The 13143-nt window shown below is 50.0% G+C and overlaps 2 protein-coding genes across 4 annotated transcripts in view; one reads left to right on the top strand and one right to left on the bottom strand.

Moving 5' to 3' along the window:
- Window positions 1-484: 484 nt before the first annotated feature.
- On the bottom strand, window positions 485-11123 carry TSR1 (TSR1 ribosome maturation factor). The gene is made up of 15 exons (XM_081334176.1): window positions 11005-11123; window positions 10474-10577; window positions 10159-10375; window positions 9899-10033; window positions 8460-8881; window positions 8211-8370; window positions 6662-6813; window positions 6283-6488; window positions 5900-6062; window positions 4114-4227; window positions 3780-3912; window positions 2127-2243; window positions 1224-1364; window positions 883-957; window positions 485-788 (listed from the first exon to the last, which is right to left on the bottom strand). Exons 1-15 carry the CDS (start codon window positions 11105-11107, stop codon window positions 610-612), a joined length of 2421 nt encoding a protein of 806 aa, XP_081190302.1. The 5' UTR covers window positions 11108-11123; the 3' UTR covers window positions 485-609.
- Window positions 11124-11387: 264 nt separating this feature from the next.
- LOC308671748 (germ cell-less protein-like 1) overlaps window positions 11388-13143 on the top strand; it is a gene marked incomplete at its 5' end in the record, with an annotated part of 49826 nt that continues 48070 nt past the window's right edge. For all 3 annotated transcript variants that reach the window (XM_081334179.1, XM_081334177.1, XM_081334178.1), the window contains 2 exons: window positions 11388-11539; window positions 12390-12513. In XM_081334179.1, coding sequence (XP_081190305.1) covers window positions 11388-11539; window positions 12390-12513 — 276 coding nt within the window. The remainder of the gene's footprint in view (window positions 11540-12389; window positions 12514-13143) is intronic.

Raw genomic sequence — 13143 nt, 5'->3', positions numbered from 1 at the left:
AACTGCAAACAGAACCTGTTATATCTTTCCTGCACCATGCCAGATTTTGATGCTTTAGTTCCAGGGATGTAACCGATTCCCTTCCCCCCCCCCTTGGAATGTGAGCAGAGAAGTCTCAACACCATGGAGCTGAAAAAAGAGGTGTTCTAATTTTTGCCCCATCTAAACCACTCTACAAGTAATCTGTGAACAGTTAGTTCACAGTTAGTTTCCAGATCAATAAAGGATTTTTGCTGTTTCAATAAGAACCTTGTTTCAAGATGAGGAATACCATAGTAAAATAGTAAGTTTTACTCTCAACTCTGCCAGCCAGAGGCTCAAATCCCACTGAAGGCTCCTTTACAGGTGTGGTGGTCTCAACATGTCGCTCTTTACTACCCACAGCCAAACTTTCTCCTGCATAAGCCCATCTGCCAGATAATCACTCCAATGGCTCCATGAAAAGTGAAGCATATTAAGGCAAATCAAAGAAAGGACAATCGGCTGCTTCACAGATACCAGATTTCTCCAGATGTTGGACCATCAAAAGAAATACTAAATACCCCAGACATTTATTTTTGTAGGAAATAGTATTTTTCCCTTGCATAAATAGTTGCTTAACTAGAGCAGCTAGTCCATTTTCTCCTCTCCCTCTAGACGAGGCTGGATGTTGTCCCTCCACCTGGTAGGCTCGGGCACGCAGGGATCGAATGTCCACCTGGGAAAGACCCGCTTGTACAAGGTCATCAGCACTGTGTCCTGGGACTTCAGCTGCCCGTCAAACTGGCACTTCATGTGGCCATGGGTTCCTGGCAGCAAAGAGGAGATGGAGAGTCAGGGCATGCAGCCAGTGAGGGAGGGAGATCTGCTGGGCCAACACCCCAAAAACTTTCACCCACTTACCCAGAGGTTCCTTGATATGGCCGCGGCGGCCCCACTTGGTCCGGAGCTCCACTGGTTTGAACCACAGGACATCCTCTGCAGGGGAGGGATAAGGAAGAACTAGGAGTCCAGTACGGTTCAGAGCAACCCCCGAGATCATAGTCATAGACAAGCAAGAGTTGCATAAGTTCTATAAAGTAAGGATACCCAGCACAGACCTGTGTCTGTGTTGGGGAGGGAGCGGATTCCTACAACGCTGCATGTGGGAAGCTGCTCTAGCAGAGCGACTGACAGCTGAGCACTGCCCGTGTTCTGAATGGGTCCATTTCTCTGCAAGAAACTACTCCCCCAACTTTAGTTACCTCTGTTGAAGAACATGTAGCGCACAACAGCCAGCTTGCTGAAAATCTTGAACGGGTGGCCACTGAGCACCACCCGTTTGATGACTAGTCGGCTGGGATCTACACTGAGCAGGGAGCCCGTAGCCAAGAGATTCTGTGCTCCTGCAAAACACACACACACACGTGAGAATCCTGTGGCTTCAGGGCCAGATGGGCCCAGGGCCCAACTTCAGGTTGGGCAATTGATAACCAGCATTTGCATTGCCTCGGAATCCAGCCCATGTGGCTCTAAGATCAGCAAAGGGGCAGAAAAAGTACCCAGGCTTAAATCCAAGCCACATTTTCAGCTACCCTCACTGATAATGTGGCCACCAAATGGGATAACTGTATGGCACAGATGGACCATAAGGCATTCAGCATAGTGGTTGGGACTGTGGGGAACTGTAGTTCAGCGACAAGTTTATTACCACTATCTGCAACTTTTAATACAGATCTGAAAGAACCAGAGTGACATCACCAATAAAATAAGTCCAAGGCAAGGCATAAGATCCTTGGCAAGCTTTGCTGGGCAGAAAGCCCCACATCAACTGTCTTTACCCCACACCACCCCTCTCGGAAAAAAGGATCTGTTCTGGGACATTCCTTTCCTAGGCCCCAGAGAGAGCCAAGCTTATAAGCTAGGACAGGACAATATGTCACAGAGGAACACTTTCCCTTCCTGGCACCCTGCAGACAATCTGAAACCCACCCACCCCTTTTCAAGCTTTAGAATGAAGGAGAAGGCAGTCCTACCCATTTGTAGCTAACAGGAAAAGGAGGCAAAAATCTAGAAATGCCCGCAGAAGAGGTGGCAGCAGCGGCAGTAGCAGCTCACCAGAGGATACCAACGCATGAGCGCCCATATTGACCCAATTCTCAACTCACCGTCACTCTCTCGTTTGAACAGCAGCACCGAAGCAGGTGGAAAAGTAATGGGAGCATAGATTGTAGCCACCACAGCAGTATCAGCATGGAAAAACTTCTCCAGCTTGTGTTTATTCGCTGAAAGGGGAGGGGGGGGGAATTGCAGGTTTAGTTTAGCTTGACTGAGAGAACATTTGTAGCTCAGGGTTGACATGAGGGGCCCTTACTGTCCCCGGAGCGTGGTTGCTCCCATGCAGCTGTTCCAAGACCCAACTATGTAACATCACCAATGCTAGAAAGTTTGCTCTCAGCTTATATGCCTGTGGCTTGCCCTGTCCGTGTTGGTGGAGTGATCGTGGCGATTCCTCAATTAGGCTGTTGTTTGTCCGAGTTGGGAGTTCGTTCATTGGGGTATTGGTTACTGTTTGACTTTTGATGTAATGTTAACCTTGGTGTTTAATCTAAGCATACATTCTGACATTAAGCCACTTACTTGTCCTTTAAAATTAAAAGAATTTCTATCTCACACTTCAGCTCAGAAAAGCTTCTAAAGTGGCTTACAGAGATCAAAAGCAAACAGTGTGTATCTTTGCATTTAGAGTTTTAAATGGTATGGCACAAAAAGTGGATCAGGGAAAGAAGCTAAATAAACTTATTTTATCAGCTTAAGTTTTAAAATATGGGCTGACTCTTGCAAAGCTCGTGACTCTCAAAAGGCTGCAGTTGGAATGTGGGGAAAACCTGGCTGCAGTTTCTTCAAGGGAAACTCTTAGATGAAACCGCTGATTATCTACTATCAAACTGGTGCTGACTTTTAGCAACCACATAGACCTTCTCCATGTGGTATATCCCTAACCTTTAGCTCCTTGAAGACTGTACTCCTGTAACTAAGTCCATTCACCTCACTGCCAGTCACCTTCTCTTTCCTTCCACCTTGACTAGCATCAGAGCCTTTTCCGTGGAGATAGGCCTTCATGTGATGTGTCCAAAGAAATATAATTTGAGTTGGTCATTTGTTCAAGTGAGAACTATGGTTTGGCGTGATCAATGAGCCACTGGTTTCACCCATCACAATATTTGAATATCTTTTCCAAATACAGATGATCAAAAGGAAGCAGAAAAGAGCTGATGCACCGTCTCATCTCCTTGCGTTCTGAACTAGATTTGAGCCACTCAGACAACTGGGTTGGGTGGATGTTGCCCTAAAAGAGGCCTAATAAGACACTGACTTTGATTCAACCTCGTCAAACGCCCTCCAACCAAACTAGAAATTTCACCCAGCCCTGCCCTTTCTGACCACCTCCCACTCTCAGCACAAAGCTCATTAAGAAGCAAAAACAAAAAAACCCCACAAGGATTTCTATTCCTTCTTTACACAGGATCCTGCAGGGACGGATGGAAACTAACCAAGGAGAGAAGCAACCTAGAACTAAGGAGAAACTTCTTGACAGTTAGAACAATTAACCAGTGGGACAACCTGCCTCCAGAGGTGGTGAATGCTCCAACACCGGAAGTTTTTAAGAAGAGACTGGACAGCCATTTGTCTGAAATGGGATAGGGCTTCCTGCCTGAGCAGGGGGTTGGACTAGATGACCTCCAAGGTCCCTTCCAACCTTACTATTATGATTATGACTTCACCTCCCCTAGGAGGGGTTGAGGACACAGTCCCCCCACCTGAGGTGTGCCGAGAGTAGAGAGGGGAGGCCAGGAACCGGCGGAACCCACAATGGATTATCACATCTTCTTTGGACTTTACTGGCTCGCTGTATCCTGGATGGCGTCTCACCAGAAGGTTCAGCACAGACATCTGGAGACCATAAAAGGAGGAGTCAGAGGCGGAGCTTCTCAGGCCCCAGAAGCCTCAGACCACCAAGGGATCCTCAGCTGGATTCAGACCCCTGAGAGAAAAGTCATTTCTTCTAGGCTTTGAGCCAGTCACAATGAAGCCAGGCTTTCACATCCCTTGTCCCAAAGACAAAATATGACCACCTCTCCTCTTGGGACTCACCTTCTGCTCATAGGGAAGCAACGTGAAAAGCACCAGAGGCTCCTGCTTCTGCTGGAAACTCTCCATAACAGAAACCGGGACATTGCAAAGGTGGATTGTAACGTACCAGCCGACCTGCAGAAGGAGCACCCGGGCAGGTTACATGGAAATCCGGGCACCCTCACAGCACAGAAGGTAACAAAGCCGGATTAAACTCTGCTGGTTTGCACACTTCACTCAACATCTTTCCCAAACGTAGTGGAGAAAATCCGTTCTCAAACACCAGGTTGACATTTTTCCACATTTTTTTCTCTATGTCAACCTCTTTTAGCTCAGCATTATAGGAACTAAATGCAGATGTTCCTCAGGTTAACCCATGGGTAGGCAACCTCGGCTCTTTTATGACTCATGGACTTCAAGTCCCAGAATTCCTGAGTCAGCTGACTCAGGAATTCTGGGACTTGAAGTCCATGAGTCATAAAAGAGCCGAGGTTGCCTTGTTGTTGTTGTTAGCTACGAAGTCGTGTCCGACCCATTGCGACCCTATGGACAACGTTCCTCCAGGCTTTCCTCTCCTGTACCATCATCTGGAGTCCCCATGGATTAACCCAACTATTCAAACTTACAATGATGTTGAACAACTGGTAGTTATGACCAGCCCTTGCAATTCTGCCTATTGTAGCATCCAAGCGGCCAAGTCATTGTGATCCAGATGCCCAGCTTACAATTACAACATTGTAGTGAGCCAGAGCCAAATTCTGACATTTCTTGCCAGATTCCTGCAAGCAAAGTCAATGGGGAAGCCAACAAAAAATCACAGGTCTTGGTCATGTATGGTCTTCTCTTAATGATAGCAAACCTGGACTGCTGGAACTGCTGTCACTAAGCAATAGGATGACATGACATCATGCTTTACAACTGCAATTCCAGTCCCAATTACCACTGAGAACCAAGAACTAACTGTAGTTCAACATATCAACACAGCATCTGGATTTATGATACGTAGTTGTGCAAACAGAAACTTTCTGAAAACAAATTTTGGAAACAGGCAGAGTATTAGCACTACTCTATCAACGTTCATAAGTTATACTAAGGATATTATAATTATGAATTGTTATCTTCAACAGTTGGGGAATGCAGATCCTTCTGGTCTCAGGTCTGTATCAGCCCCTTTCCAGATCAACATGAACAGAGAGAATCAGGAATAACAGTCTTTGCAACCATGGAAATTCAGGGGACATTCAAGCTTGGTTTTGAAACCAGAGGCAGCTGAATTCTATGCTCAAATTGGGTGCATCGTACTGAAATTAGGCTAACATCATCCTAACCAGTCACCCAACTATTAAGTTAAACGTATTATTGCTTTCTTCTAAGTAGAGAGGCCTTCAGCTTTTTTTGAATTGACCTTTCACCTGCAGATGCCTTTGAATAATAGGCTTCATTTATTTTTTTCCCCTCTAGAAATTAAACCAAGCCGATCACTAGAGGCAACTCCCAAATGCTTTGATACAACTCGGAAGATTGAACTCTAAGGAGTCAGACAAGGCTCTCGGATTAGACCTTGGATGTTCCACAGAGATCTGAGCAGCTGATCAACAAGAAAAGCAGAGGTGTCAGGTGTGGCCGAGGAATCCTGGGAGTTGAAGTCCACAAGTCTTAAAGTTGCTAAGGTTGGACACTCCTGAAGTAAAGCATAACTCTAAAAGTATGGAAAAAATAACACTTGCAAAAGTACAACTATCATTCTTTCAAAAATGAAAAAATGGAAAACCAACAATTGTTGAGTGAGACCGGAGAAAGGGCCAACCTGAGCTCCATCTGTTTCCTCCTTTTCCAACTGCCGGAAGACGTGTTTCCTCGTCCGCCAAAAGTCCTGGAACTGGAAGATCCGGGCATAGTCCCTGGGCAGGTTCTCCTTGGGATCCCAGGGAGATGTTCGGAAGCTCTTTAGTCCCCTGAACTTCTGGAACCTGAGGGAGGCAGCGGGATCACTCTCTTGCCTCTTCTTCAACCCTTCGGCCTACTGCCCTCTCCCGCTAACCCAGCACAGCCTCCACCTTAAAGCAGCCTCCCAGGGCTGGCAAACGGGTCACCTGGGCAGTCAGGCCAGGCCTTGCCTCAGCCACCCCCGATCCCACCAGAACTGTGCCAAGACCTCCCGTGGCCCTGGCCATCCGCCGAGGCTCTCACCGGACCCGGGCTGGCACATCCCGGGGGGTGTCCACCTCATCTGGAAACATTTCTTCTTCTCGCTCCTGTCGGTATTTCTCCAGCATTGCGGCTTCTTCCTCCATCTCCTCCTCAGCCTGCTCAGTTGTAGGCAATGTCATGCTTTCATAGTCCTCCTCCTCCTCCTCCTCCTCCGAAGCAATTTCCTCTGCACTGCTGCTCCCGTCCTGGCAGAGCAAAAGCAGCCCGGGCAGAGCACTGAGTGGGAGAGCGCGAGGAGGCCCTCCCCACCCCGTGGTCCTCAGTGCCTGCCCTGTCCTAATTCCGCCTTCAGAGCCCCTGGCCTCAGTGGGCCTGCAGACCCTCCACCAGGTGACCACCAAAATGCCAGCTCCCTTACCTGGGCCATGGCTTCTTCCATAATCTCCTCCTCCTCCTCCTCCTCCTCGCTGCCATTTCCCCATTCGTCCTTGTCCAGGATCCAGGCAGCCTGATAGGCAGATGTGCCTTTGGGGACCCTCTTGACAACCTTCTTGCTCTGCTTAAGAGATTCTGTGCAAAGTTGGGGAAGAGTTACTGCCGGAGGATCTCCCAGCATAACAAGAGAAGAAAAATACGGCATTCCTCCTGTCGGTGTAAAGCCACGATTATCGGGGCACGTCCCACTTCAACACAGAGCAGGGATTTTTTATGTGCTCCCTTTAAGGTAACAAAAGCAGGGGACTGTCCGTGAAGGCCGCCCGCTTGGAGACCAGCAGGTTTCCTCGGGCATCTCTGGGCTGGCCAAGGACAGCAGACTGTGGGATTGTTGTGATTCAGGGTCAGCCTGTGGGTTCGGCAGTTGGGTCGGACGACTCAGAGGAGAGCCCTCAGCCAGGCCCCTCCCACCTGGTCACGACGGAGACCCAGCTGTGTGAGCCTGACAGCGTGGATGAAGATGACCCACAGCTGGCCCTGTTCAAGGACGCCCGATGCAGGAGGCAATCAATCAGGAGTAAACAGAGGAAGGCAATGGGGCACCTCGGAAGGAGGCAGAGAGAGGCCATGCCCTGAACTGTATAAAAGGGGAATGCGTGGGAGGGCTGGTTTGCTGAAGGAAACCGCTTGGATAGTTCCTGTTTCATAGCTCCTGTTTCATGGTTGGTGTCTTGTCTTGCTCTGTTTTATGTTAATAAATTTGGCAGGCTTTATTCCAGCCTCTTGCCGTTTGTAAAGGGGTTGTCCCTGCTTTTGCTGCAGGGCCGGTAGCAGGCTGGTACAGAACAGGGATGGTTAGGCCAGGAGTCTGATCCGGCAGAGCACAGCTTATGTACAGATCAAGAATCTGAAAAACTGAGAATGTTTCTTTTTGGGGGGAGAGCAAACCAAGCCACCCAAACGTACACTTGAAAAAAATTAAGCCCTTCAAAGATTTTTATCCTTAAAGCTTTATCTTAATCATCAAAGTATTAACGCCTCTTGCCAATACTATGTAAATACCAAAATATATTCTGTATTTTATAATACAATAAGCCAGTAATAATAACGATTGAGCTCTTGAAGAAATGATTGAGACAGATATACATTGCCTCAACTCCTTCAATGGAACTGTGGTTTAAAGATGGCTGGCCCTGTTGAGGGAGGCTAGGCAACATCTACACATCAGAGTTAAGTATAATCTGGTTTCTTATAGTTCCATCTTAGCCTGCGTGAATTGAACCATTGTAATTAAAGGCTAAGGCTAACAGTACAGTGTATAAACCGGGCAACCCATTTAAGAAAACACGGCTTGGGACAGGGCTCTCCAAACGTGGCAACTTTAAGACTGGTGGACTTCAACTCCCAGCACTGGCCAGCTGGGGGAATTCTCGCAACTGAAGTCCACCACTCTTAAAGTTGCCAAGTTGGAGATTCTGGGCTTCGGGCACACAAACCAAGTCGCAACCTGTACTAAGTGATCTCTGACTGACCGTCTGCCTCCCTCAGCTCCTCCTCCGAGGGCCAGGTCTGCTCTCCTTCCATTGGATCTGGAACAGCTTCCACCTGCAGGGATTCCTGCTTGGCAGGATCAGCCTTGCTCAGGACCTTCACCTCTTCCTCCATCTCAGTGGCGCTGCCGCCGAGGTCACCCTGCAAGAGTCAGGAGAGAGCAGCTCAGACCGTGTCCCCCCCATGGGGGAAGAGCATCTCCACCACACCTGCACAGGGACAGGCCTCACCTGTTCCTTCCTACTTGCCAGTTGTCCTCCTGGGCACTTGAGGTTCAGGGCAAAGAGGTCTGGGGGAGCATCCACTTGATTCATCTGGAAGTCTCCATGCCCAACAATATGCACCAGGCGGTTGACGTTCAAGCTTCGTCCCCTCACATAGCCAGACACCTTTAAGGTCCCCACCAAGGCACTGTCGGAGCTGGGCTCAAATTTGGCAGCATCAGCCAGCAGGTGAGCCCGCTGGTCTCGGAATGCCAAGTGCTGCTGTTTCTGGCTGGCCAGGTGTTGCAGCAGCAGCGCAGATTCCTGCTCCGTGTCCAGAGAAAAAAGCTTGGCCCCAGGAAATCGCTTCTCAATAACCTTGCTCAGCTTTTTCCGGTAATCAGTTTGCTTCTTTGGCATCTGCTCAGCCAGACCCTGAACAGCCAGACCTGCAAGGAACAAAAAGGAAGGAAGGCTTCCTTAAATACAGACAGCTGGAGAAGTCTGCCTTTCCTCTGGATCGTCACCAAGGCTGCTATTAGCACTAGCGACAGTACTTATATACCACTTCATAGCCCTCTCTAAGTGGTTTACAGAGCCAGCACATTTCCCCCAATCATCTGGGTCCTCATTTTCCTGACCTCAGAGGGATGGAAAGCTTGAGCCCGTCAGAACTGAACTCCTGACATTGAGCAGTGAGTTAGCCTGTGATACTGCATTCTAAGCACTGCGTCATCACAGTTCTTTTATTCTATTATTATACCATTTTTTCTTCTATTACCCACAGAACAAGCCATCCTGGCTAAACAGAGAACTCCATCTACCCAACAGATTCCTGAATTGTAGGCAAGGAACAGAGTGAGAAGCGAAGCCAAGTGAGAACCCTGCCCAGCTCTTTGTGGAGTTGTCTTGCAACTGTGACAACCCCCTCAATCACTGAATTAATTCTTGGTGGCTCATACTGTAGCACCAAATACAGGTAGTCCTCCACTTACAACCAATCATTCAGTAACTATTCAAAATTATGGCGCTGAAAAAAATGACTTATAGCTGGTCATCGCGCTTGCAACCATCCCAGAACCCTGCAGTCACATGATCAACATTTAGGCAGTTGGCAACCAGCATGTATTTCCAGCTCATTTAATAATCACTTTGCTTAGCAACAGAAATTCTGGTCCTAATTGTGGTTATAACTTGAGGATTATCTGTAAGAGCATAATATAACAAGAAAAGAGTAACAACAAAGTAGCAATAATAATTACAGGGCATCAGGGGAAGCAAACTCATTCAACCAAAGACCCAAATTTACTGTCAGGGAACAGATATTTCACACAGCTGGCTTAGTTATACAGAGCTAAGTCCTACAATGAGACAAGGCAGCTTTACAGCAAGGATTGTAGCCTGTCAACCATCTCATATCTTACTAGATGGATGGAAAAACAGGCTGCATTGGGCACTATGCTCACCATAGCTGGGGAGACCCTGAGCAAAGATGCAGGAAAGGCAATGGTCGCCAACAGCATCCCAACCATCTGCGGCATCCAGCATGAAAAGGAGAGTATCAGCTACTTTGGCAAGATCCAGCACAGCATGAAGGCTTCCTGGGGAATAAGAATTATGGAAGTTACAGCTCTCTGAAATACCCCAGGAAAATGCAGGAAAGACCACAGAACTATTTTGTAGGTGTAGTAGCTGTCAAGATACTTCTGCAAAATGAGGCCCGCACCTGCGTCAGCTACTACGAAACGCCAGCGCAGCTTGGACCGGGGGCACAGCAGGGCAAAACCAGGGGGCCCCCCCTTTGCTGGGAACACAACAGAATCCTGGTTACTCTGGAAAAGGTTCAAGGCGCCGTGGGGATCAACGTGGGCATGCAGCGGCACCAGCACCACCAGGTGGGGTGGCCCACCCCTGCGCCCCAAATTCCGCTTTTCTTCCAACACCTGCAGACGGAGAAAGCAAAGATAGGTGAGATTCCTCCTCTCTCCAACCAAGCTGCCCAGATTCAGCTTCCCTGCTCTGCTTTCTGCTGCTGACTCACAGCCTGCTGGTGTTGCCGGCGGAGCTGCCAAGCCCGGTGCCTGCGGTCCTGCTTTGACCAGTTGCGTTGCACCTGCCGAGTGAGGGTCTTGACCGGGACCCGACCTGGAGAAGGAAGAGGGGGAAATGGCAGCTTTGCTGGTTTCCTGCCTGCTCCTTTTGATAGAGCCGGAATTTAACCTGGCAACTTTGAAGACTTGTGGACTTCAACTCCCAGAATTCCTCAGGTGGATTCTGGGAGGTTCCGCACGTCTTGAGAGTTGCCAAGGCTGGAGAGCCGTGGACTACACCGGCCTTTCTCCCTCTCGGCCACTTTGGTCTTGAAACTCCCAGAATGCCTGAACCTTGAAGTCATTCAGACCAGTGAGACGCTGAGGCCCGTTTCGGCCCTGGGGGACGGGCCGGGTGGGATAGACTGCTCCTGGGCGGGAGGCTTTTTCCTAGTGGCACACCGATCAAGGGGACTCCCTGCTTCCGCGGCGACCTTACTGCGAAGACTCCGCGGGAAAAAGGAGCCCCTCAGCGCGCTCACCTCCCTGCCTCCGCGCACTGCTCACGCGGTGCCTCCCGGCCTTGTGCGGCTTGTTCTGCGGCTTGAAGGAGCCGGCGCGGTGGACGGCCGCCTCCTTCGCCATGGCCACGCAGCTCTCGCGCCGGAAGTGATGCCACCGGACTTCCGGGCTCTGTCGCTCTAGGACGCGCGTCTCTCGGGCCGCCGCGTCTCCTGTTGCCCCGGACGCCCGGCCAGACGCTGGCGCATGCGCAGGAGGCGGTCGCGTCCGTCTCTAACCGCCATTCCCAAGGGGGGCGCATGCGCAGCGGACACCTCGGCGGCTTTCCAACCGTAGCCAACCGTAGCTTCCCAACCGTAGCTTTCTTCGTGAGGAGAAAGCGGCGGCGGCCGGACGGGCGACGATGGGCTCGTGGAGCAGCCGCGTGTGGGGGCCCAGGGCCGGGGTGGCCGAGGGGGCCTTCTTCCCCAAGCGGAAGCGCGGCGAGGGCCTGAGCGAGAGCGGCGAGGAGAGCGGCGAGGAGGGCGAGGAGCGGCTGCTCAGCACCCCCAGGAGGTACGGCCGCAGCTCCGGGAAGCCCCCGGGCCTGGAGGGCTGTCGGCCGAGGCAGCGGCGCTGCTCTTCGGCGGAGGGAGGGCGCTGACCGTCCCGCCCCGCTTCGCTCAGCTTTCCCTCAGGTTTCCCGCCTCTTCCCGGGAGCTGCCGCCTCTGCTTAATGCAGGGCTAGGCGACCTCGGCCCTTTTAGGACTCGTGGACTTCAACTCCCAGAATTCCTCAGCTATGCTGACTCAGGAATTCTGGGAGTTGAAGTCCACGAGTCCTAAAGGAGCCGAGGTTGCCTGTCCCTGGCTTAATGGATGCAGACGCTTTTTCTCCCGCCTTTATTAGTTTCGTAAATAACTCGAGGCGGGGAACAGACCTAGAAACTCTTTCTTCCTCCTCCCGTTTCCCCACAACAACCCTGCGAAGGGACCGAGAGCCATTGGCCCAAGGTCTCCCAGCTGTCATTCAGCCATAAATCGGGACTAGTCCTCACTTGTCTTCTCCCCCGGTGCCTTTTAATAAGCCAGCCGAACTGGCCCTGTTGAGGTCGTTTTCTGAAAGGGCCCGCCATAAAGTAAGCACCCACTAACTCCCTTTCCGCCTTTGAATGAAACCTCAGGAGAGGAGCTTCCCAGACCTCTTCATAAACTGGCAGGGCAAGCTACTATATATCAACCGGCAGGAAAAGAAAAAAAAACCCCACACACAAACTGATTATGTTAAGCAACTGGGTAATGAAACATCTGCAAGGAAACCACCGAGCTGAGAGGGCCTCAATAATAATAATAATAATAATAATAGTAATAGTAATAGTAATAGTAATAATAATAATACTTACTTGTGTGTTTTTTTCTAACTCAGGAAAAAAATAAAAAGCACTTCAAGGTATATTTATGAGACTCTGTTTCTCAATGGGGAACAGAGTGATATTAAAATATGTGCCCTGGGAGAAGAATGGAACCTGCACAAGATATACCTCTGTCAGGTAAAAATTGCCTTTTTGTTTCTTGGATCTCCAGTATCATTAGGAAGCAGGTTTCAGACCTTTTTGTTTAATACTCAAATTCAGCACTGCTGCCCTGAATGTGGTCCCGAAAACACAGGCACTACCGTGTTTCTCCAAGACCCAGTCTTATATATTTATATATTTGGTTGCCAAAATAAGCACCAGGGCTTATTTTTCAGGGTAGGTCTTAATTTTTTGTGGCCACAACAGAGCAGGAGGCAAGGCAGGGTGGGTGGAGGATGAAGTCAGATGAAGGAGAGGTGGAGGACAAAGCAATGCACTGGTGCCGCGGCCACTAAGCAAGGCAGTGGGGGATGGCGTATGAAGCTTCTCCTTACTTGGCGCCATAACGAAGCAGGAGGCTGAACGATGCACCGGTGCCACGGCCACTAAGCAAGGCAGTGGGGGCTGGTGGAGGACGAAGCCCCAACAGTATCCTTGACCGCCCAACTGCCTCACTCCGCTAGCATCAGGGCTCTGCAGGCTGGGTGGCCAAGGATATTGTTGGGGCTTCGTCCTCCACCACCCCAACCGTGGCACCGGTGCATCGCTCAGCCTCCTGCTTTGTAGCATTGGCAAGTAAGGAGAAGAAGCTTTGTCCTCCACTCC

The sequence above is a fragment of the Vipera berus genome (assembly GCF_964194415.1).
Source record: "Vipera berus genome assembly, chromosome: 8".
NCBI classification, from domain to species: Eukaryota; Metazoa; Chordata; class Lepidosauria; order Squamata; family Viperidae; genus Vipera; species Vipera berus.
This window is presented reverse-complemented; position numbering and strand designations above follow the sequence as displayed.

What these genes read in the sequence shown, in the direction of transcription:
- TSR1 (XM_081334176.1), bottom strand. Translation starts at nt 11,107, where the DNA reads ATGGCGAAGGAGGCGGCCGTCCACCGCGCCGGCTCCTTCAAGCCGCAG. An exon ending in GCCGGCAACACCAGCAGGCT is followed by an intron (nt 10,376 to 10,473) that starts GTGAGTCAGCAG and finishes CTCCGTCTGCAG; the next exon opens with GTGTTGGAAGAAAAGCGGAA. An exon ending in AGGAAACAGATGGAGCTCAG is followed by an intron (nt 4,228 to 5,899) that starts GTTGGCCCTTTC and finishes CTCCTTCTGCAG; the next exon opens with GTCGGCTGGTACGTTACAAT.